The 22723-nt window shown below is 38.3% G+C and overlaps 2 protein-coding genes and 1 long non-coding RNA gene across 15 annotated transcripts in view; 2 read left to right on the top strand and 1 right to left on the bottom strand.

Moving 5' to 3' along the window:
• rbfox3b (RNA binding fox-1 homolog 3b) overlaps positions 1 to 22723 on the bottom strand; it is a 584742-nt gene that overhangs the window by 454784 nt on the left and 107235 nt on the right. Inside the window, exon 2 of one of the 11 annotated variants that reach the window (XM_073944071.1) lies at positions 19041 to 19166. The exons of the other annotated variants lie outside the window; for them this stretch is intronic. The gene's annotated coding sequence lies outside the window, so the exon portion shown is untranslated. The remainder of the gene's footprint in view (positions 1 to 19040; positions 19167 to 22723) is intronic. 11 annotated transcript variants of the gene reach the window in all.
• On the top strand, positions 1412 to 13182 carry LOC100536045 (G2/M phase-specific E3 ubiquitin-protein ligase). Of its 3 annotated transcripts, none has more exons than XM_021472897.3 (13): positions 1412 to 1626; positions 7208 to 7326; positions 8625 to 8934; positions 9047 to 9132; positions 9220 to 9260; positions 9342 to 9375; positions 10347 to 10408; positions 10527 to 10616; positions 10710 to 11020; positions 11111 to 11289; positions 11493 to 11665; positions 11747 to 11961; positions 12043 to 13182. In XM_021472897.3, exons 1-13 carry the CDS (start codon positions 1503 to 1505, stop codon positions 12276 to 12278), a joined length of 1980 nt encoding a protein of 659 aa, XP_021328572.2. In that variant the 5' UTR covers positions 1412 to 1502; the 3' UTR covers positions 12279 to 13182. The 3 variants fall into 3 exon arrangements, with proteins under 3 accessions (XP_021328572.2, XP_073800125.1, XP_073800126.1); XM_073944024.1 differs by having other exon boundaries at positions 10710 to 10927; positions 11090 to 11289; XM_073944025.1 differs by having other exon boundaries at positions 10556 to 10616.
• Positions 3676 to 5825, top strand: LOC137490440 (uncharacterized). Its single transcript, XR_011009907.2, has 4 exons — positions 3676 to 3769; positions 3894 to 3964; positions 5373 to 5557; positions 5719 to 5825. It is a non-coding gene; the product is annotated as an uncharacterized lncRNA (long non-coding RNA).

Genomic DNA, 22723 nt, shown 5'->3' on the forward strand with positions numbered 1-22723 from the left:
TATTAAAATTTTATTATTTTTAAATAAATATTATTGATAAAGTGTAAGGATACAAGGATATTAATAATATTATGCAAGCAGAGCTTTTTTTTTTTTTACAAACTGATTTATTAAATAATAAATTAAAGGAATTGAAAGGTAGTTTCTGATGGCTTTGCTCACCTACAAATGCTCTGTTTGCACGATTCGATTAATATCATTGTATCCAAATAAATAATATTTTAAAACTCCTCTGTTGTTTATTGTTTTTAGAAAGTATTTAAATGCTGTGTTTTAATGCATGTGTGTGTGAGAGACCGGCTGAAAGAGTGCTCGCTTCACAGATCAGTTAATGCCGCGAGCGGCTGGGTTTCTTTCTTTCTTTATTTATTTATTTAGGAGATAATACAAAATATGAATACAAAAGAAAGACATACAACTTTATAAATTACATGTCCACTTTTGTAGGCTTAACACAATAGTGTAATATCTAATTAAAATAGCCTATATTGAAATAGTTTAAAGAATTAGGCTACAAATATCAGATATAATAAATTCACATTAAATAAATAAACCAATATAAAACAAACAAAAGCTAGAACAAATTAGGTATATACACAATACAAATAAATTAACCGGTTCAAGCCATTAAACTTTTATTTTACCATAGCCTGTCTGAAAAAAAGAAAAGATTTTAGATATTTATTAAAAAAATAACAATAAACAAAAAAAGGGTTTTGAAATATTATTCAGAAAGTGTTTGGATACGATGATATTAGACCAGCTGAAAGCAAACTAAAAGCCGAAAGACCAGCTCAAATCAGGTTTAATAGTCCAGCGCAAGGAGTGCGCCTCGTTTACAAATTGCTTAAAACACGATGGGTGTACAGCAATACGCAAATATCTTCACCAAAAAAAAAAACACAGATGATCACTTCATCCTATAAAATTCTTATATAAAAAAAACTGTAATGAAAGAAAAAAAGCACAACCGCTTAGCTCACGTGCTCTGGCTGCTACAGTATATCAGTTCAGTGTGCTCACTATGTTACATAACTGCCCCCTGCTGGCCATGTATTTCTTACGGTGGCCCAGTAGTGCAAAACACAACAACATTAAGATGAAAATGCTGCAACATGAACACAACAACATTACGATGAAAACACAACAACATTAAGATGAAAACACAACAACATTAAGATGAAAACACAACAACATTAAGATGAAAACACAACAACATTAAGATAAAAATGCTGCAACATTAAGATAAAAACACAACAACATTAAGATAAAAATGCAGCAACATTAAGATGAAAACACAACAACATTTAGTTAAAAACGCTGCAACACTAAGATGAATCTTGCTGCAACACTAAGATGAAAAGCGCTGCAACTTTAAAATTACAACACAACGGAAATGCTCCTAACCACTAGGTGGCAGGTAACGGGCAATCGTGTGACCATCTTAAGAGTTTTAGTTCGAAAGTTTCGTTTCATTTCGGACGTTGCTCTTGGTAGCAATCATGTATTGCCCATATTGCGGGGCTTCACTTGACAGTTGCCCGTCATTCTGCAGCAAATGTGGAAAAAACATAACGTTTCTGAAAGGCAAAGTTCCTGATGGAAATGAGCCCAGCACCAGTGGAGGTAAGTTACAATGCTGTATTGTTTGTAGGGTCCTATGAATTTCATAAATCGTATCTGTCATAAAATCGAATAATGCGGTTTGTCACGGAATTTTCTTATTTTTTGATTAATATATTAAAATAGCGTTGTAACGTTACACCTCGTCAAATCACGATCCCGAGGATTTATCCCAGATAGCAGGCAGTAATCGGCCCGAGCTCGGCTGCCCCCCGGCGCCTCCGGCTCCGACTCGGCATCGGCGAGTGTTATCCGGGCCGAGTGCGGCCCGCAGCTCGCTCGCGCACATGCGGTTGTGATGCGGCTGTAAAGCACTGGCCCGATTCCGGTCAACCATATCCTGGCCGCTTCTTGCAAGGACTCGGCTGATGGCAACCGATTAAGTTCTTATTTTATCTAGTAATCTGTTAGCGCCACGTTTAATGATAATTTGAGAAAATATTCATGGTACTATAGCAAAAAAAAAAAAAAAAAGAATATTTAGTGTGGATGGTCGCAATGTTTAGACGCAAACATAACAATATTATTTATAAATAGATTATACATGTCATCTAGAGAAAAACTATGTAAAATTCGCTTATTTTTGAGATAGCACGCTCCTGTGCTGACTGTTTTTTTTAAAGCAGAAGTTGGTTTCATAATAAACACATGCGTTACTAAATTCCTGATCCAAACTCCAATCCAGACGGTGGCGGTAATGCTCCAAAAAGCTGGTTGTCAACCACCATGGCACGAAGATCACAAGAAGAAAAAGTTTGGTTTTTCAAAGACTTCAAGTGGATTCCGGTCAGAAAGGTAAGCTTTTTACTGCTTGTGTTCTGTATAATTAGCGAATTTAGAGCTTAAAACATTTCCACGGTGTTTGGTTGTAACAGTGTTTAGTAATTTAAAACAGTTTGATACGAAATGTAACTTGCTTTAAGAAACACGACTGGAGCTAATGTATGCTAACGCTAACAGTTACAAACACGTCTGAAAGTTCCTGTTCCTTTTACACAATGTTAGATTGTAACGTGTGTAGTAACTGAAAACTATTTTAATTATTTTAAAGAAACATGAAACGAATTTGTGTGTATGCTAACTTTGCGTTAAAGAAAGTTTCTGTAGACGAATCCATTAACTAACTTGGCAAAACGTGTTTTTTTCCTGATTTAACATTATAAAGTACCGTGGATGTTGAAAAAATCATTGTACTGGCGTATACTTATCCAACAGTATTAATTCTGTGATTATGTGTAAATAAAAACTAATCGTTTTGGATTAATAAAATATTATTGTTTATCTTGTTTATGCAGTTAGTCACAAAAAATGATCGAAACTCGACTGTTTACTATTCTCTTTAAATTATCCGAGAGAAATATATTACTATGCACTTTAATTCATATGTGTTAGCCTATGTGAATCAGTTATATCTTTTGTTCAAGCTGTAATGGTCAGTTAATGTAAAACTGAACGTCTTAAAGCAGATTTTGATGTTTTTTTTGGGTTTTTTTATGTTATTGACAGTGATAAATTGTGATTTAAATGAATGGGTAACAATATTTGTTGGTTAAGTCTCATTGTTCTTGTTTAACAAAGGTTAGTGAGATCATTTTGCAGCACATCACGACCAAAGAAGTCAATGGCACACTCTTTTGAACGTGAATAGGCATGTTATAGTTGTGTGCTAAAAGTCCATTATAAGCTGTAAACTGCTGATACATTTTCAACATAGATTGAGCTTTTCAGACATTACATTACTAATTGCTTCACAAACAGCTGAAATGGTTTATTGTTATTGGCTATCATCAAACATTTTCACAATGGTAGGTTAATATTCATGGGTACAGAATTATGCATGTGCTTGACCATCTTACAAATCTATGTCTCAGATTCATAAGGCTGTCACTCTGCATGAATCTCCGAATAAATCTTGTGCAACCTTCTGTGTACCGATTATTTACACTATAGGTATTATATGCATTAATTAACTTTGATAGTATTTCAGGATTTGAACTTTTCTTTACGGGAGGTTAACAACAATGTGATGTTTTATTATAGATGCATATGGGGAAGCTCGACTCAAACATCCACACGCAACTGTGATTTCTGACTGGTAGACAGATGAGGACAATGATTGCCTGTCATACATCTAAAGACAGAACAGGTTTGTTTGCAATTATTTTAAACACATACTGTCAACATTATGTCATAGATCTATTACAACCTGTGAGTTTTGCCCTGGCACTATACTAAAGTGATGTTTTGTTTTGTAAATGTATCTGATTAAGGGACAGTATAGACACATCTATACCGTGATGAAGAAAAATTACTTGGAACAAAGAGGCTGGATAAAAGGCAGGTATGAAGATTTCAGAAATCAAGGCAGCACCACAAGTACCATCACCATCAATGACTATGGCAGAAATCTTAAGACCACCATCAAGATGCACAGATACTGTACATTCCAGTACACCAGGCGTGTCCAAACTACGGCCCGCGAGGCTTTTTATAAATATCAATAGAATCTGGCCCGCTATACAAAAATGAACGTAATTCAATAAATAACCACCGGGTGTCGCTATTACATGCATTCAATTAAGCAGCAGTTCTTGTTATGATCTATCTATCTATCTATCTATCTATCTATCTATCTGTCTGTCTGTCTGTCTATCTATCCACAGTTGAAGTCTGAATTATTAGCCCCTCATTGATTTATTTCTTCTTTTGTTAAATATTTCCCAAATGATGTTTAACAGAGCAAGAACATTTTTACAGTATGTCTGATAATATTTTTTCTTTTGGAGAAAGACTTATGTTTTATTTCGGCTAGAATAAAAAGCGGTTTAAAATTTTTTATGAACCATTTTAAGGTCAAAATTATTAGCCCCTTAAGTCTTCAGAACAAACCATTGTTTTAAAATAACTTGCCTAATTACCTTAACTTGACTAGTTAACTTGATTAACCTAGTTAAGCCTTTAAATGTCACTTTAAGCTGTATAGAAGTGTCTTAAAAATATCTAGTCAAATATTATTTACTGTCATCATGGCAAAGATAAAATAAATCAGTTATTAGAAATGAGTTACTAAAACTAATATGTTTAGAAATGTGTGGAAAAAATGTTTAACTCTCCGTTAAACAGAAATTGGGGAAAAAATAAACGGTGGCTAATAATTTAGGGGGGCTAACAATTCTGACTTCAACTGCATTTATATATATATATATATATATATATATATATATATATATATATATATATATATATATATATATATATATATAAATATGTATATGTGTGTGTATGTGTATATATATATATATATATATATATATATATATATATATATATATATATATATATATATATATATATATATATATATATATATGTGTGTGTGTGTGTGTGTGTGTGTGTGTGTGTGTGTGTGTGTGTGTCTGTGTGATGTATGTAAAATTTGGCCCGCGACAACGTTTGTTTTTTTGCATCTGGCCCTCGGCCCAAAAAGTTTGGACACTCCTGCAGTACACCTATGAACATTTACAGTCTTTGTTCTAGTGCAGTTTGAGATCAAGACAGAACTTATTGCATCTCGTGATGTCTTTGTAAGAATTGAAGACATCACTAAATTTGTTAAGGTTTAATGCAGCTAGAAAGTAAAGATCAACTAGAGAATATCAGCAGTGTCTAACCCACTGTTGTATTTACAGAAGTTGTATGAGAATAAGCTACAGGTTGATTTATACTAATCTGTTATTTTTCTTTTTTAGCACGACTGACTGAAGTTTTAAAATCATGCAACGTCATAAAGCAGCAGCTGGGCCTGATTCTCACAAAACCAAAACAGACGTGATGAAATTCCAGATGTAAACACATTTGACCTTCCTTTGGCCAATTTGATTTGGAAAAGCTTGAAAATTAACTAAAGGAGCAGCCCGAACAAATGAAGAAACTGGTAAGTTCAAGCTCTTGCTAATTTCAAAGGGTTTTAAGTTTATTTGTTTTTTTTTGAGTGTTTTTGCTTCGTAGGTAGCCTACTTTTTTCCTAATTTTTTCTTTTTTTTTTTACATTAGTACTTGTTCACTACTAATTATCTGTTTATCTTTTAATCACAGATGGAGCGAGGACAAATGTCCTTACCACGCCACTGATAAAGAAGTGGAAAAATGCATTACAAGGTAGCTACAACTTGCCCCTGACAGGGATGGAGGAAGAAAGAAGAGAAAGCTAATGTGTCAAATGTCTACATCACTATTTTGTTTTATTTTTTAAACAACATTTTAAGTGTATTAGGATGTTCCCTGATACTTGAACAATTTGTTTCTTTCATTTGCATTTATATATATATATATGTATATGTGTATATATATATATATATATGTGTGTGTGTGTGTATATATATATGTATGGTATGTATGTATGTATGTATGTGTGTGCGCCAAATTCTGAAGAAACATCTTGCTACATTTTTAATAAACGTAATACAAATAAAATTATAAATATAAAATTGCACAAGACGTGTATATATATGAAATGTATAATCATCTCACTCATGTCTTGCTGTTTGTGCAATTGATTTTGTTCAAGTTTATTTAAAAAAAAAGTTTGACTTTATACTTCTGCAATTTTATATATATATATTTGTTTGTTTATTATTATTTAAACGTTTTATTAAAAAATGTTTCAAGATGTTTCTTCAGAATTCTGCAGTACTTTTTACAAGTTTGACTTGGATATTTTACGGATTGTCATTGGTATTTTTAAGATGTTTCTTGCTATATCTTAAATTGGTTTCTATATTTAGGTTCATATAAAATTTAGCTGTTTTTTACAAATTTTTAATTCAAGTCTATTGGGAAAACAGGGTTGTTTTAAAAAACATCTGTGTTTGTGTGTAATTTTTAGATTTTTTGTTTAAATCTTTCTGTGTGTCTTTATTGTGTTGTTTTATTGTTGTTTTTATATTGATATTCTTGTGCACTACAAAATTATTTATAAAATTTTAGTACTATTTTTTTTCATGCAATCAATAAACGTTTAACATTTATTTATTTTGTCATTTGTCTGATTATTTTCGTTACAGAATATGTATGCAGTTTGCACTTTATTCAAAGGTTAAACGCAGTGCTTACACTTTGTGTTTACATTATAGCCTGTGTTTGCTGTTATATAAATTCAAATGGTTGTAATACCATATATCAAGTACCAATGTAATACCAAAACGTTTTATAAGGTGTATAAATACGGAGTCGCGCCAGCTCCGGGCCGCGGCGCACATTACCCTCGCGCCGATTCCGGCGCGGATGCGCAGCGTCGGCTCGCTTACGGCCGCCGCATCTGGCCCGCTTGATTCGGGCCGGAATCGGGCAGTGAGTCCACAGGCATCCGGCCCGAGTCCGGCAGCCGAAGTTGGGCCGAGGGGTTAGTCTCCGGCAGGCGACAATCTAGCCGGAACTGGCCCGAGTGTATTTTGCTATCTGGGATGTTAATTGGACATGCTGTTTGATTTCTAAAGAATGTTTTATTCCTTTTAATATTTATTGCAGATTTTCGTTAGCTGATTAATGTGACATGCAATAGATTTTTATGATGTTTCTGATGCAGGAAAAACAGAAACAAGTTCTGTGGATTGCTTCATGAAGTTCAGGGCAATAAAGGAGAAGGAGAGGAAAACCTTTTTTACAAAGAAAAGTCATGCCTCAAAGAAGGATAAAGGAGTAAAGGTATACATCCAGTAATGATCTAGTGAGACACTTCTGTTTAATAATTACTTTAAATTAAAGGATACAGTGTATTATCAAAAACACTTTACAATACGTTTGTATTAGTTAATTTGCATTAATTAATAATAAACAATACATTTGTTAAGCATCACTTACTTATGTGTGTGTGTGTGCGTGTGCGTGGGTGCGTGTGTGTGTTAATGCATTATTAATCATAAACATAAACGTCCCTGGCTGTTATTCATGTTTGTGGACTCTTTACTAACATGATTAGTAACACAGCATCTTAAGGACATTAGGAATCTTTTGTAATTGTATGTTCAGTTGTATATAAACATCTATGGATTCATTACAAAGCAGTAATTATTGATTTTGCTCAAGCGAATCACCTCAGCCGTGGTACTGAGGTGAATATTTCCACCAACAATCCCTGCTGGTCACTTTGAACCTGCAACCTTGGGATTATCCAAGTCCAACTCTCAAACCATTAGGCCAAAGCTTAAAAAGAACACAATAAAAAAATAAATAAAAAAAGTAAAAAATATATAATTATAATAAAATAATAACAATAACTTTGTCAATAAATAATCGTTAAAAAAGTTAAATGTTAGTGATACATTAGCTAGTGTGGTTGTTGTGTACACTTTAAAGTTCATTATTCCTTTAACAAATGCTTTGTTACTGATAATGTTAGTAAAGAATTTACAAATGTTAGTAAACCATTACATAATGACAGAGAAGTGTACACTTAACAAAAAGGTTCCTAATTCGCATAACAAATGCTTTATTACTGATAATAATCATGTTTGTAAAGAGTCCACAAACATGACTAACATGACAGTTTTAGATTGTGTAATTTTTTAACATTTTTTATTATTTGTTCATTTTAAGTAATGCATCAAGTAACATTATTATATTTTTAAGTTTACATGAACAAAGGTTTAGCATTGTTGAATTAATGTCTTGTTCATAGTTAGGTCATGATATCTAATTCATTAACAAAATACATTTATGTATGTGTAAGTGGTTAAACAGCTAAATTAGCATATGAAAAAGATTTTGTAATGCTGAACAAAGCCATAACTAATTAAATATTATTGTAAAGTGTAACTTATCACGAATATCTGTTTGCTCAGGAATACAGTTCAGGGTTAGATTGAGGAAGTGTAGATACTACTTTCAAAATCATGTTTTTTCTTTAATCAGTCTTTAATGTTTTTTTTTTTTCATAACAATTATATTAAAGCCTATTATAATGTCCAGTTTGTTACATTTGTGTTAATTCTTTTCATGTGTAGATTTACATTGGAAGTATGGAAAGACATTGTGGTGTCCTAAAGCCCCTGAGAGGGAAACGGCTGCCTCTTGAAGTTGAAACAAACTGGACATCTGAGCAAGTGTTAATAGCTGGCAAAAAGAAAGTAAAAGATTTTAATCAAGACATGGAAGATGGGCCCTATGTTTTACTGTACCCAGATGGTTCAGAGGTTAAGAATATTCCAGGAACAAACACCCCTTTTAAACTACAGCTGTACAAAGAGGCAATTGGGAAGGCTTACCAAAGAATAACACTGTATATATGCACAGTTGAAGACTTTTTTGCCACTGGTGAGCATATTTATTTTAAAGGAAATCTAATAAAAATAATGTATAAAACATGACATATACATGTTTTTTAATTGAATCAAAATTTTACTATGTTCATATTTGTTGTTTGAAGACTGTAATGAGGATTCTTCAAGTGAAGACAGCGTAGTGCAAGTAAAATTTACCTCTCACAGTCAACATGATGAGAGTGACACTTTGGTGGGTCATTTATTTGCATATCTCCTAACATAAATATAACATTTAATTGTAGCTCATTTTGACTCCTGCTTTCTGTTCTCTACACAGATATGGGATAGTGCGGATGAAGCAGGAAGCAGCTCACACCGGTATTACCTTAGTAAAGTTAAGAGGACATTTTCTGAAGTTCAAGTGTTGCACAAAATAATCTTTAGTTGTTATTTTTTTAGACCGCCTGATCACTCTTTGCCTGTTCAGGAACAAGTAAGTTCACCTATGTTACAACTTATGTACATTACAACTTTAAGGCTAATACAGACCAATACGATTTTCGCTTATGATTATCCTCAGTGTATTTCCGAGATGTTTTTATACCTAAAAGGTATTCATACCTAAGTGATTTTTGCTGGCATTGAGCTAAGTGAATGTGCTAACAAATGTTGCTTAATGAAAAACAGAAATATCCCATTACACCTGACAATCACTTGTCATACAGAAGAAAGACAGTTTTTACTCATTCGTTAAAACATTTTTATGTTTGTCAAATGTATTTACTTGTTTGTCAGCCTATATCTATGAAAGAAAGGTAAAATGAAACTTGCAGTCAAATCCTATTTTATCTGTGGTATAATTTGAATGGGAGTGAGGCAGGCAGTGTAACAATATCCCATTACCAACATCCTTTCAGACCAGCACACTCCACTTTTTTAAATTTTATTGAACAAAGGTATAGTATACGCTCAGGGCTCTGCACTGCAAGCATGAAGCACTGCTTGTGCATTATTAACAGAATTGTCCTTGCGGCATACTGGCCTCAGATCAGGCTTTACTGGGGGTAAATGCAGTACTTTTTGTGAGTGTATAAGGGCCTCAGAAGGAACAGGCAAGTTTTCAATGTGTGACAGAGCAGAGTGCCACAAAACAACTTTATGCTTAAGTCATGATTTGCTGTAAGTTCAGCAGGTCCAAGCATTGGAACCAAATTGCAAAGCTCATTGGTTGACCAGTATTTTATGCAGTTTGTGAAGCAAACCAAAAAAAAAAAAAAAAACACACTGTCTCTATTTGTTGAGTCATAAGGCATTGGTGATAACCATGAGTGAAAGTTGGCCTGGTGTGCACAAGCCTTTAGTTTGTTACAACAAATCAAAAATTCATTTTTTATGTGGTTTATGTAATATTAATTAAAAAACAGGTTTTAATTAAAAAATGTGTTCTCTTTCTGACAAATCAAGGAAGCAGGAAAAATCAGAACCAACATACAAGAACATGTACGTGACCAACAAAAATGCTACACGTAAGTTTGTAGTTAAATTGCTTTTTTTTAAACTAGATTGTAGTAAAAAAACAAATTGCTTTAAACTTATTTTAATGGTCTACAATTATTTTGTATGCATTTTATGCTGTCTTTACAGTAATTACACACGTCTGTATGCACCAATAGTGATTGAAAGTGATTCAGAAGGGTCAGACCAGAGTACACAACATGTTGAAGAGGAATGGATGTAATTTATTAATTATGTTGTTTCTAAATTATTCACTCCATTTTTATAGCATCATGATTGATTGGCTTAATCGAAATCTTTTGTGTTTTACAGCTCAGATGCAATCTCTGCTGCAGACATTGTGTCAGATCTTTCACAGAAGATCATAAGGACGTCTTGCAGTAGATTCAACATAAATCGAGCTAATATTTGGGATGGAGCAGTTCGTGGTTTTAAACGTGCATCATATGATCCATTGCATGACATGCTTGTCAAATTTACAGACGATGAAGGCTCAACTGAAGATGCAGTTGACACAGGTGGTCCAAAACGTGAGTTTCTAACCCTCCTAATGGACTGTTTAAAAGCACGGCGAATTTTTGATGGACCAGAAAACGGGAGATTTCTCACCTTTAATAATGCAGGTAAATTATTTACTTCAAGCTTGTAACTGCTTAATAATTTACATTACTGTCTTTTTTCACTAAGTCTAGAAAAAATATATTTTCCTGTAGCTGTCAGAGAAGATGAGTACTTCCTTGCTGGCCGGATGATTGCAGTCTCTATTGTACATGGTGGTCCAGGTCCTCGCTTTTTATCAAACATGCTGTATGATTACCTCATTGGTAGAACTGACATTAATGGAACAGTTGAGGATGTAACAGATGAAACCATGAAGGCAGCTTTAATTGAGGTGCGTCAAGTTTCTTTTAAGTCATTTATTTGTTTGTTCATTTAAAGGCACAATATATATTTTTTGCTATATATATATATATATATATATATATATATATATATATATATATATATATATATATATATATATATATATATATATGTATGTATGTATGTGTGTATGTGTGTTATTTGTAATTTAATTGCAACCATTTACCCCAGATATCAAGTGCAGAATCACTAGATGAATTGCACACACTGATTGAGAAGTATGAAAGCTTGCTGCAGACTGCTGGGTGTTTTGATTTCCCACAAAGTGTAAAAGGCAAAGACAACATTGTGAAGGATTTCATACTGTGGTACATTATATACAGAAACCAATACTCTGTGCAAAGGTAAGTCTTGTTTCTAATTTGAGATAATATAATAATTATGAGTGAAGTGATATCACTTTGTGATTTCTATTTGGGTTATAGATTTAGGGATGGGCTTTCCACCCTGGATGTCATCAATGCCCTGCAACAACACCCTATTGCATTCAGACCCTATATGTGCTACAGTGTTGACAGACTAACAGCTGTATCTCTGGAGGATGTCTTCAAGCCACAGCTCAGTGAACCTGGTAGCACCAGACGACAAGAAGAAACAAGAATACTGGGATACTGGAGAGACTATCTGCTTGACACTGGAGGTAAAGGATTGAACATTATATTTTATTGTTGTTGATAACAAATTTTGTGATATTCTTTTGTTTTTTGTTTAATCTTTTCAGAACAAGAAACAGGAGTCTCCCTCCAGAACATTTTGATGTTTGCCACGGGATTAGATTCACTGCCTCCTTCAACAATTGTGCCACAGCCCAGACTCATTTTTGAAAGGTCTTCTAAATTTCCCATTGCAAGCACCTGTGCCAACACAATCAAATTGCCAGTGTCAAAAAGCTATGATGAGTTCAAAAATGCAATGGATTTTGGAATTCAAAACTCACCTGGTTTTGGATTGCGCTGATTAGTATTAATGTATGGAAAGCCAGTTTTTGCCACTGAACAATTTTTTTTTAAAGGTTATTGCAAGTTTTCATCTCAGAATTGCATGAAACAAACACAATTTTATTTCTGACTTTATAACTTCTGAGGAAAAATTCAGAATTCTAAGATTTTTTTATAACCTTTTTTATTTTTTATTTAATGATGAAAACTAGGGTTTTTGAGTGTTCTTGTTTACCCTTAGTTATTGTTTAAAAAAAAAGGAAAGAAAATGTGTAAATTATTGATATTGTGGTATTGTTTGTAGATTCCACAAAAATATATAATAAAAAAAATGATGAAAACTGGCATCCATACTAAAAGGATAGTTCACCCACAAATAAAAGTTAATAATAATGTATTCACCCTCGTATTGTTTCAAACATGTATGCGTTTTGAGTAATGTTAGTAACCAGACACTTGACAGTACATACTGACCTCTACTGTACTTTTATTTTCTACCACGGTAGTCAGAGTACTATCAAGTGTCTGGTTACCAACATTATGCAAAATATCATCTTTTTTGTTTAACAAAAATAACAAACTTGTATGGGTTTATATAAATTGATAACTTTCATTTTTGGGTGAGTTATACCTTTGAATTTCTTTTTTCTGTTTAAATGTGGGCCATGTTCTTTAAAGATATGTAGTTTTCCACACCAGCCTCCCAAGTGTGAGGTGTAGTTAGATTGGTTTGAGCATGTAGTTCTTCAAAGTGTGCCTGCAACTGTCCATCTCCACATGTGCTACGAGTTGGTTCAATGAAAAACTCGTCCAGTGCTTCCTGTGAGATGCTAAATCCAGATTCTCTTCCATTGAACCTTTGAATAAAGAAGTAAAAAAGTCTACCTTTTTGTTTAATAAAAAAAACTACAGTATTAAATACATACATTTTTATTGGCATTTTATTCTTTAAATCAATAAATTTTGTTGTTCATCCCCAAAATATAACTAATAAACCTAAAGCAATCTAAAGCTTAAGGTTTGCTTCTGTGGAGTAGTATTTTATCTAAATTTTCTATTCCACTGAAGAAAGTTGCAAAAGTTTGGCTTTTTGTGTTAATTAAAATCTTAATTTTATTACAAAAGTTAAAAAACTTTTTAAACTCACATACCAACCTTTGTGGAAGAGAGTACATGGCATCAGGTTTACCAGAAGGACAGCGAGATTGTTTAACTGCCCTAATGGTATGAGTGTTCCATGATTCTTTGTATTCATCAAGGTCCTTCTGCAGTACACTTAAAAACGCAAAACGCATTAAGCATATCTGCTCATGACTGCCATTAAAGAGCTGTCTGTCTTTCAAGTCATTGAGAAGATCCATCCAAAATTGAGACCTGTATGAACAGACCAACATCAACATCAATTTTACACATTAGGGTTTTTATTATAACATATTTAACATATCCAACTAAAACTCAGCAAGAAATGTTCAATACAATCTAAAAATGCCATTATTGTTTGAACTACCTTTGTTTTCTGAAAACTGACCACCAGCTTTCAATTCTTTGGTTTGTGATTGAGGAGCCATACATATGGCTTGAAGCCCCTGCAAGGTCATCCATGTGTGTGGATCTCAAAGAACAGTGGATTGCGGCCATTGTTCCATTTTCAGTACCACAGTCAGTGCGAAGTAGTTTTGGTATGACTCCAAATTCAGTGGCACATTGTAGGTAATTATGAGCTATAATGTCTGGGTCATTATTGCTAGCTCCACAAATTAACCACATAACTTTGCGTGAGTAACCATCAATGCATCCACTTATAGCTAAACCATATGGTTTTAATTTGTCATAGCCATCAACATGCCAGACATGATTAGGCCCTAAAGAATGGTAAACCCTTCTCACAAATCTTCTTCTTGAGCGTTGTTCAATGCCCAATGGATCAAGGTCTGCCATCATAAACATTACATCTTGCCTTCTAACTGTAAGATTGTGTTTTTGCCGTAAAGTCTGACACATTGTTCTGTAGCCACAATGTTGTCCAGAACCACTCAATTCTTCAATAACAGCAGACTGAACAATTTCCAAAGGTGAGTAGTTTTTTCGCCTGTACAAGGACAGGTTTTTCAGTTTTGTTTTCAAGGTACGAAGGCTTATTTTAATGTTGTGTTTCAATGCCAAAAAATCCAGAATGACACTGTAACTGTGTCCATCTCTGAAGTATTTTCGAAGAAGATCATCCTCACAAAATTGGAAAGATGAGTCTAACATCAATAAAAAAAGAATAAAAATTATCTTAAATGACTCCTGCTGAAAAAAAATACTGCATATGTTGACAAGGTATGTTTTGATGCTGGTCATTTACTGTAAGGCAGATACTGTATAATATTATACATAAATTCTACTAATAAATCACAACTTTAATTAATCCAGTATTACATATTTTTTAAGCAGTGCTATAAATATGTATTTTTAAAGCCTAATATGAACTTACCACATTGAATGTCAGCCAAAAACTGGATATTACCACCACATGAGCCACAAAACATTATAATGGTCCCCAAAACATTTCCACAAAATGGACAAAACATTGCAGTCTGTGAAGACAACAGTTTAAATTTAGTTGGCATTTATAAATCAAGAGCTGACCTAAACAGCCATTAAAAGTTTAATGACGAAATTACTATTGATGTTTAATTTTATAAAAACATTAAGATTTCCCAGAATATCCAATCATAAAGTAATAAAAATCCTCATTCACAACTTGATTTACATTTAATGTTACTAACTTACATTTAGAACTTCTTGTGGAATTTCTCGAGGTAATAATCATTGTTTTGGTCTGTATTAATAAAATCTATTTAATCAGAAGAAGTAATCGGTGTTCCACTGCCACCTAGTGGTTGGGAGCATTTCCGTTGTGTTACGTTTTTAGTGTTGCAGCGTTTTCATCTTAGTGTTGCAGCATTTTTCATCTTAGTGTTGCAGCTTTTTTCATCTTAGTGTTGCAGCTTTTTTCATCTTAGTGTTGCAGCTTTTTTCATCTTAGTGTTGCAGATTTTTCAACTTAGTGTTGCAGCATTTTCATCTTAATGTTGTTGTGTTTTCATCTTAGTGTTGCAGCATTTTTCATCTTAGTGTTGCAGCTTTTTTCATCTTAGTGTTGCAGCTTTTCCAACTTAGTGTTGCAGCATTTTCATCTTAATGTTGTTGTGTTTTGCACTACTGGGCCACCGTAATTTCTTGTGTTAGACCATGTTCTGCTTTACTGCAGTTTACTGCTGTCATGTTCACCAGCGAACAACCACCAGATGTCGCTGGTAAACATTCACACACAAACATTCACACTCATTGAACTACATATCTGCCATGTTATTGACTACAACACCCAGTCATGCCACACACACACACAACCGGTTCCAGATCAACACTGATTGCACTCTCACAGCTGAAGCCACTTACACTATTATTGTTTGGACTATTTATACCCCTTTGTTCCACACACATGTTGCCGAGTCTTGTTCACTGTATAGTAGCATTACAACGCGTTTTCCTTGTCTTGTTTTCCTGTTTTGAACCTAGCCTTGTTTATTTAGTTATCCTTGTCTGCCGCCTGCCTTTCGACCTTTTGATTGTTAAACTGACTACGATTCTGGATTGTCCTCACATACCTGTTTGCTCCCGTATGGACCACTGCTTGCCTGACTGTGAATAAACCTGCATATTGGATCCTACCTTCTGTTGTTGGTGTCACTCCCCGGCGTTACAGAAGACTCGGCCACACAATGGATTCAGCGGGTATCAAGATCATGTGTCTGCGTCAGGAAGCCCGGTCTATAGAGGAATACGTGGAGGACTTCATCCAGGTAGCCCATTTAACATCTTTGGATGACTTATGCCTAATGATTTTCTTTCGTGGAGGACTTTCTGAGCCCCTATATTCCACAATGCCTTTGCATGACCCCCACGGGACTCTAGAAGGTTATATTGATCTTGCACTTCAAATAAGTGGGTCCCCCTTCACTGTAGGAGAGGTGGAGGACACCCCTAAATATTTTTTTGGGGGGGGCAAAGGACAGCAAGACCCGCTGGCAACGGGGCTTGCTGCTCATTCCATCACCACACTCCCAGCTCACAATATGGCCGACTCCAGTCCTCCAGCTCACAAGATGGCCGACTCCAGTCCTCCAGCTCACAAGATGGCCGACTCCAGTCCTCCAGCTCACAAGATGGACGACTCCAGTCCTCCAGCTCACAAGATGGATGACTCCAGTCCTCCAGCTCACAAGATGGACGACTCCAGTCCTCCAGCTCACAAGATGGACGACTCCAGTCCTCCAGCTCACAAGATGGACGACTCCAGTCCTCCAGCTCACAAGATGGCCGACTCCAGTCCTCCAGCTCACAAGATGGCCGACTCCAGTCCTCCAGCTCACAAGATGGCCGACTCCAGTCCTCCAGCTCACAAGATGGCCGACTCCAGTCCTCCAGCTCACAAGATGGCCGACTCCAGTCCTCCAGCTCACAAGATGGCCGACTCCAGTCCTCCAGCTCACAAGATGGCCGACTCCAGTCCTCCAGCTCACAAGATGGCCGACTCCAGTCCTCCAGCTCACAAGATGGCAGACTCCAGTCCTCCAGCTCACAAGATGGCCGACTCCAGTCCTCCAGCTCCCAATGTGGTCACAACCAGCCCTCCAGCTCACAATGTGGTAAGCGCCAATCTGCCACCTGCTCACAAGATGGTTTCCTGTTCCTTGTCCGTTCCTGCCATAGTTCCTGTTTCAGTTCCTGAAATACCATCACCTGAGCCACCAGAATGGCCACCACCACCTGAGTTACAAGAGCTGATGCCACCACCAGAACTGTTACTGCCAGAACTGCCACCACCAGAGCTGTTACTGCCAGAGCTGCCACTGCCACCTCCAGAGCTACCACTGCCACCTCCAGTGCTGCCAGACCCTCCAGTGCTGCCAGACCATCCAGTGCTGTCAGACCCTCCAGAGCTGCCACCGCCACCTCCAGAGCTGCCAGACCCTCCAGAGCTGCCAGACCCTCCAGAGCTGCCAGACCCTCCAGAGCTGCCAGACCCTCCAGAGCTGCCAGACCCTCCAGAGCTGCCAGACCCTCCAGAGCTGCCAGACCCTCCAGAGCTGCCAGACCCTCCAGAGCTGCCAGACCTTCCAGAGCTGCCAGACCCTCCAGAGCCGCTGCCACCTGAACCTCCTGAGCTTCCTGAATGGCCGCCGCCTCCTGAGCTTCCTGAATGGCCGCCGCCTCCTGAGCTTCCTGAATGGCCGCCGCCTCCTGAGCTTCCTGAATGGCCGCCGCCTCCTGAGCTTCCTGAATGGCCGCCGCCTCCTGAGCTTCCTGAATGGCCGCCGCCTCCTGAGCTTCCTGAATGGCCGCCGCCACCTGAGCTTCCTGAATGGCCGCCGCCTCCTGAGCTTCCTGAATGGCCGCCGCCTCCTGAGCTTCCTGAATGGCCGGCGCCTCCTGAGCTTCCTGAATGGCCGCCGCCACCTGAGCTTCCTGAATGGCCGCCGCCACCTGAGCTTCCTGAATGGCCGCCGCCTCCTGAGCTTCCTGAATGGCCGCCGCCTCCTGAGCTTCCTGAATGGCCGCCGCCACCTGAGCTTCCTGAATGGCTGCCGCCACCTGAGCTTCCTGAATGGCCGCCGCCACCTGAGCTTCCTGAATGGCCGCCGCCACCTGAGCTCCCTGAATGGCCGCCGCCACCTGAGCTCCCTGAATGGTCGCCTCCTAAGCTTCCTCAATGGCCACAGCCTCATGATCCAGGGCCACTGCAGCTCCACGCTCCAGGCCCTCCGCTGCTCCACGCTCCAGGCCCTCCGCTGCTCCACGCTCCAGGCCCTCCGCTGCTCCACGCTCCAGGCCCTCCGCAGCTCCACGCTCCAGGCCCTCCGCAGCTCCACGCTCCAGGCCCTCCGCAGCTCCACGCTCCAGGCCCTCCGCAGCTCCACGCTCCAGGCCCTCCGCAGCTCCATGCTCCAGTCCTGCCCCCGCTGCATGGTCCTGGCCCTCCATCCCTCCCCCAGTTCGGCCTCCGCTCCACCTCCCGCCTGAACAGTATTAGGAGTGTCTGGAAGCCACTCCTTAGAGGGGGGGCTCTGTCATGTTCACCAGCGAACAACCACCAGATGTCGCTGGTAAACATTCACACACAAACATTCACACTCATTGAACTACATATCTGCCATGTTATTGACTACAACACCCAGTCATGCCACACACACACACAACCGGTTCCAGATCAACACTGATTGCACTCTCACAGCTGAAGCCACTTACACTATTATTGTTTGGACTATTTATACCCCTTTGTTCCACACACATGTTGCCGAGTCTTGTTCACTGTATAGTAGCATTACAACGCGTTTTCCTTGTCTTGTTTTCCTGTTTTGAACCTAGCCTTGTTTATTTAGTTATCCTTGTCTGCCGCCTGCCTTTCGACCTTTTGATTGTTAAACTGACTACGATTCTGGATTGTCCTCACATACCTGTTTGCTCCCGTATGGACCACTGCTTGCCTGACTGTGAATAAACCTGCATATTGGATCCTACCATCTGTTGTGGTGTTACTCCCCGGCGTTACAACTGCGGAGACGTACGAGATTTGTTTAAATCCCTCACACATTCTCAGTAGCCATATTTGTATACTATCTACTAAAACATGTTAAAAATCTAACTCTAAAGATCTGCGTGTGATGCTCTGATCTGTCAGTCATCTTGCTCAAACGCACGAAGGTTAAACAGAATCAATCAGACCTCTACTGACCTCAGCTGTGAATAGCCCGTTCAGAAGGACATTTTCTGATGCCGAGTCATCATGTTTGTCTGAAGAGCTTCACGAGTGCTGAGATGGTCTGATGGTAGATCAGTTATCTGCTCGCTTAATCCTGACCTTTAGAGATGAGAAATCTGCCATGTCTGAGCTGAGCTTCACTGAACTCCTGCTTCATCTGCTTTAATTGAACACTTCTGTCACCCGTTCCAGTGTCATTCATTTCTCACTAAGCAAGAATGAAATCTCAACTATATCACTACAGGGTTGGAAGAAATTGTTCAATGTAAAAGCATAAAAATTGTAGAAATAACTATTTATTTTAACTTTCACACAAAATAGACAATAACACGTTCAGTCTATAGGGCTGAGTAGAGCTGTGGTGAAAAACCATTAGAGAAAATGATTCTGCGCTGATTCTGACATTTGCTCCTAACAGCAGACAGTGCTATAGACTGAGCTCTAGTCTAGTTTTTAACAGTAGATGGCACATTTTGTTTATTTTTAGCAGTATATGTAGCTCTAGGATAGTTTTTAACAGCAGATGGAGATCTAGGCTAGCTTTTAACAGCAGAGGGCGCTCTAGGCTAGCTTTTAACAGTAGAGGGCGCTCTAGGTTAGTTTTTTAACAGCAGACAGAACTCTGGGCTAGTTTTTAAAAGCAGACGGTGCTCTAGGCTAGTTTTATCAGCAGACGGAACTTTGGGCTAGTTTTTAACAGCAGACTGCGCCCTAGGCTAGCTGTTAACAGCAGAAGGTTCTTTAGGCTAATTTTTAACAGCAGATGCCCCTCTGGACTAGTCTTTTAAAAGCAGACAGCATTCTAGGCTAGCTTTTAACAGTAAAGGGCTCTCTAGGCTAGTTTTTTTATTTTAAACAGCAGACAGTACTCTAGACTAGTTTTCAACAGCAGACGGCGCTCTGGGCTGGTTTTTAACAGCAGATGGCGCTCTGTGATGTTTTTTAACAGCAGATGGTGCTCTGGACTGGTTTTTAACAGCAGATGGCGCTGTGGGCTGGTTTTTAACAGCAGATGGCGCTCTGGGCTGGTTTTTAACAGCAGATGGTGCTCTGGACTGGTTTTTAACAGCAGACGGCACTCTGGGCTGGTTTTTAACAGCAGACGGCGCTCTGGGCTGGTTTTTAAAAGCAGATGGCGCTCTCTGCGCTCTGGTCTGGTTTTTAACAGCAGACGGTGCTCTGGGCTGGTTTTTAACAGCAGACGGCACTCTGGGCTGGTTTTTAACAGCAGATGGCGCTCTGGGCTGTTTTTTAACAGCAGACGGCACTCTGGGCTGGTTTTTAACAGCAGATGGCGCTCTGGGCTGGTTTTTGACAGCAGATGGCGCTCTGGGCTGGTTTTTAACAGCAGACGGCGCTCTGGGCTGGTTTTTAACAGCAGATGGCGCTCTGGGCTGTTTTTTAACAGCAGACGGCACTCTGGGCTGGTTTTTAACAGCAGACGGCGCTCTGGGCTGGTTTTTAAAAGCAAATGGCGCTCTCTGCGCTCTGGTCTGGTTTTTAACAGCAGACGGTGCTCTGGGCTGGTTTTTAACAGCAGACGGCGCTCTGGGCTGGTTTTTAACAGCAGATGGCGCTCTGGGCTGGTTTTTGACAGCAGATGGCGCTCTAGGCTGGTTTTTAAAAGCAGATGGCGCTCTCTGCGCTCTGGTCTGGTTTTTAACAGCAGACGGTGCTCTGGGCTGGTTTTTAACAGCAGACGGTGCTCTGGGCTGGTTTTTAACAGCAGACGGCACTCTGGGCTGGTTTTTAACAGCAGATGGCGCTCTGGGCTGTTTTTTAACAGCAGACGGCACTCTGGGCTGGTTTTTAACAGCAGATGGCGCTCTGGGCTGGTTTTTGACAGCAGATGGCGCTCTGGGCTGGTTTTTAACAGCAGACGGCGCTCTGGGCTGGTTTTTAACAGCAGATGGCGCTCTGGGCTGTTTTTTAACAGCAGACGGCACTCTGGGCTGGTTTTTAACAGCAGACGGCGCTCTGGGCTGGTTTTTAAAAGCAAATGGCGCTCTCTGCGCTTTGGTCTGGTTTTTAACAGCAGACGGTGCTCTGGGCTGGTTTTTAACAGCAGACGGCACTCTGGGCTGGTTTTTAACAGCAGATGGCGCTCTGGGCTGGTTTTTGACAGCAGATGGCGCTCTGGGCTGGTTTTTAACAGCAGATGGCGCTCTAGATTGCCAAATAATGGCTCTTGCTATCATTAAGGTTAAAAAGAAGAAAAAAAAATCAACCGAGTAATCATTTCTAATCAATAAACAATTATGCAAATTGCAGAAAATAATTTTATTTTATTTAAATATTTTTATTAAGGTAATGTTCATTCCTTGCTCCGGTCTTTGGTGTCACATGATCCTTCGCAAATATGTTACATTATGATTTGTTTTAACCTCAAGTAGGGCTGGGTAATTAATCTTAAAGTAATTGAAATTCAGAATCTGTAACCAATCTCATATTTCAAGGTCAAATTTTATAATTACTTTCCCTACTGCATGTGGAGTCACGTGACCTCGCTCTGTTATGGCTGATTTATACTTCTGCGTTGAGTGCATGCGTATAGTCAGCAGCATATCTGCGCACCTCACAAAAAAATTTAACTACACCTTTGCACTACATAGACGATGATTGTAAACTCCGCCAGAGATGCCTTATGACGCCATATTTTCCATTAAAAAATACAATTTAAATAAAATATTTGGTTTACAGAAGATTCAAAAAAGTACTGTTTAAAATATTATTTACATGATATGCAAGACTTATTTTATTTAGAAAAGATACTGCTTATGTTCTACTTTTAATATGAAAAACATTGAAAATTATTTGTTGTTTCCAAAAGTGCAAGTTATTTATTTTTATTTGTATAGGAAAAAAGTGACTGTTTTGTTTTAGGCAATGTGTGTTTTAATATTAGTTGTTCAGCGCTGATGTTCAATAAATAATCATAGATAGTAGATAGTGTGTGCTTCCTTCTATTATCTTAAAGGGCACCTAGGTTACCCCTTTTTTCAGATTTAATATAAGTCTTTTGCGTCTCTAGAATGTGTATATAAAGTTTCAGATCAAAATACCCATCAGATTTTTCATTATACCTTTTACAAGATGCTGCTTATACTGATTTCCAGTAGGGGGTGGTTTTTTTACGTACTGCGCCTTTAAGCCGAGTTCTGCCCGCCTACTGTTTCTACATGCCTCCTCCCTCAGCTGCGTCAGACAACAGACAGACTTAAAGGAAGAAAGTCTCACGTAGCGTTTGTGAGGTACTACAGTAAGAACTAACCTTTACTAATCAGTATTGTGAAGTTGCATTGATGAGTCACACACAATATTGTTACGAAGTTAACGCGCGCGCGCGCTCACACACACACACACACACACACACACACACACACACACACACACACACACACACACACACACACACACACACACACACACACACACACACACACACGCAGGCAGGCAGGCAGGCAGACAGACAGAGCGTGCTTAGCTTAGTTAAGGCTAACCTCAAGTACTGTGTGGATATCTGTTTTGCTAATGTACAAAATAAACCTGATTTAACTTCCATAAACCGGGATTGAAGCGTCTTCTTATATAATTGTTCTGACACGCGGCTGTGCAGATGAAGTAAAGCTGAAGTAAAACGCTGTAATTAATTACAC

This window comes from Danio rerio, chromosome 3, assembly GCF_049306965.1.
Source record: "Danio rerio strain Tuebingen ecotype United States chromosome 3, GRCz12tu, whole genome shotgun sequence".
Lineage (NCBI taxonomy): Eukaryota > Metazoa > Chordata > Actinopteri > Cypriniformes > Danionidae > Danio > Danio rerio.

What these genes read in the sequence shown, in the direction of transcription:
- LOC100536045 (XM_021472897.3), top strand. Translation starts at nt 1,503, where the DNA reads ATGTATTGCCCATATTGCGGGGCTTCACTTGACAGTTGCCCGTCATTC. An exon ending in AGAAGGATAAAGGAGTAAAG is followed by an intron (nt 7,327 to 8,624) that starts GTATACATCCAG and finishes TTTCATGTGTAG; the next exon opens with ATTTACATTGGAAGTATGGA. An exon ending in ATGATGAGAGTGACACTTTG is followed by an intron (nt 9,133 to 9,219) that starts GTGGGTCATTTA and finishes TTCTCTACACAG; the next exon opens with ATATGGGATAGTGCGGATGA.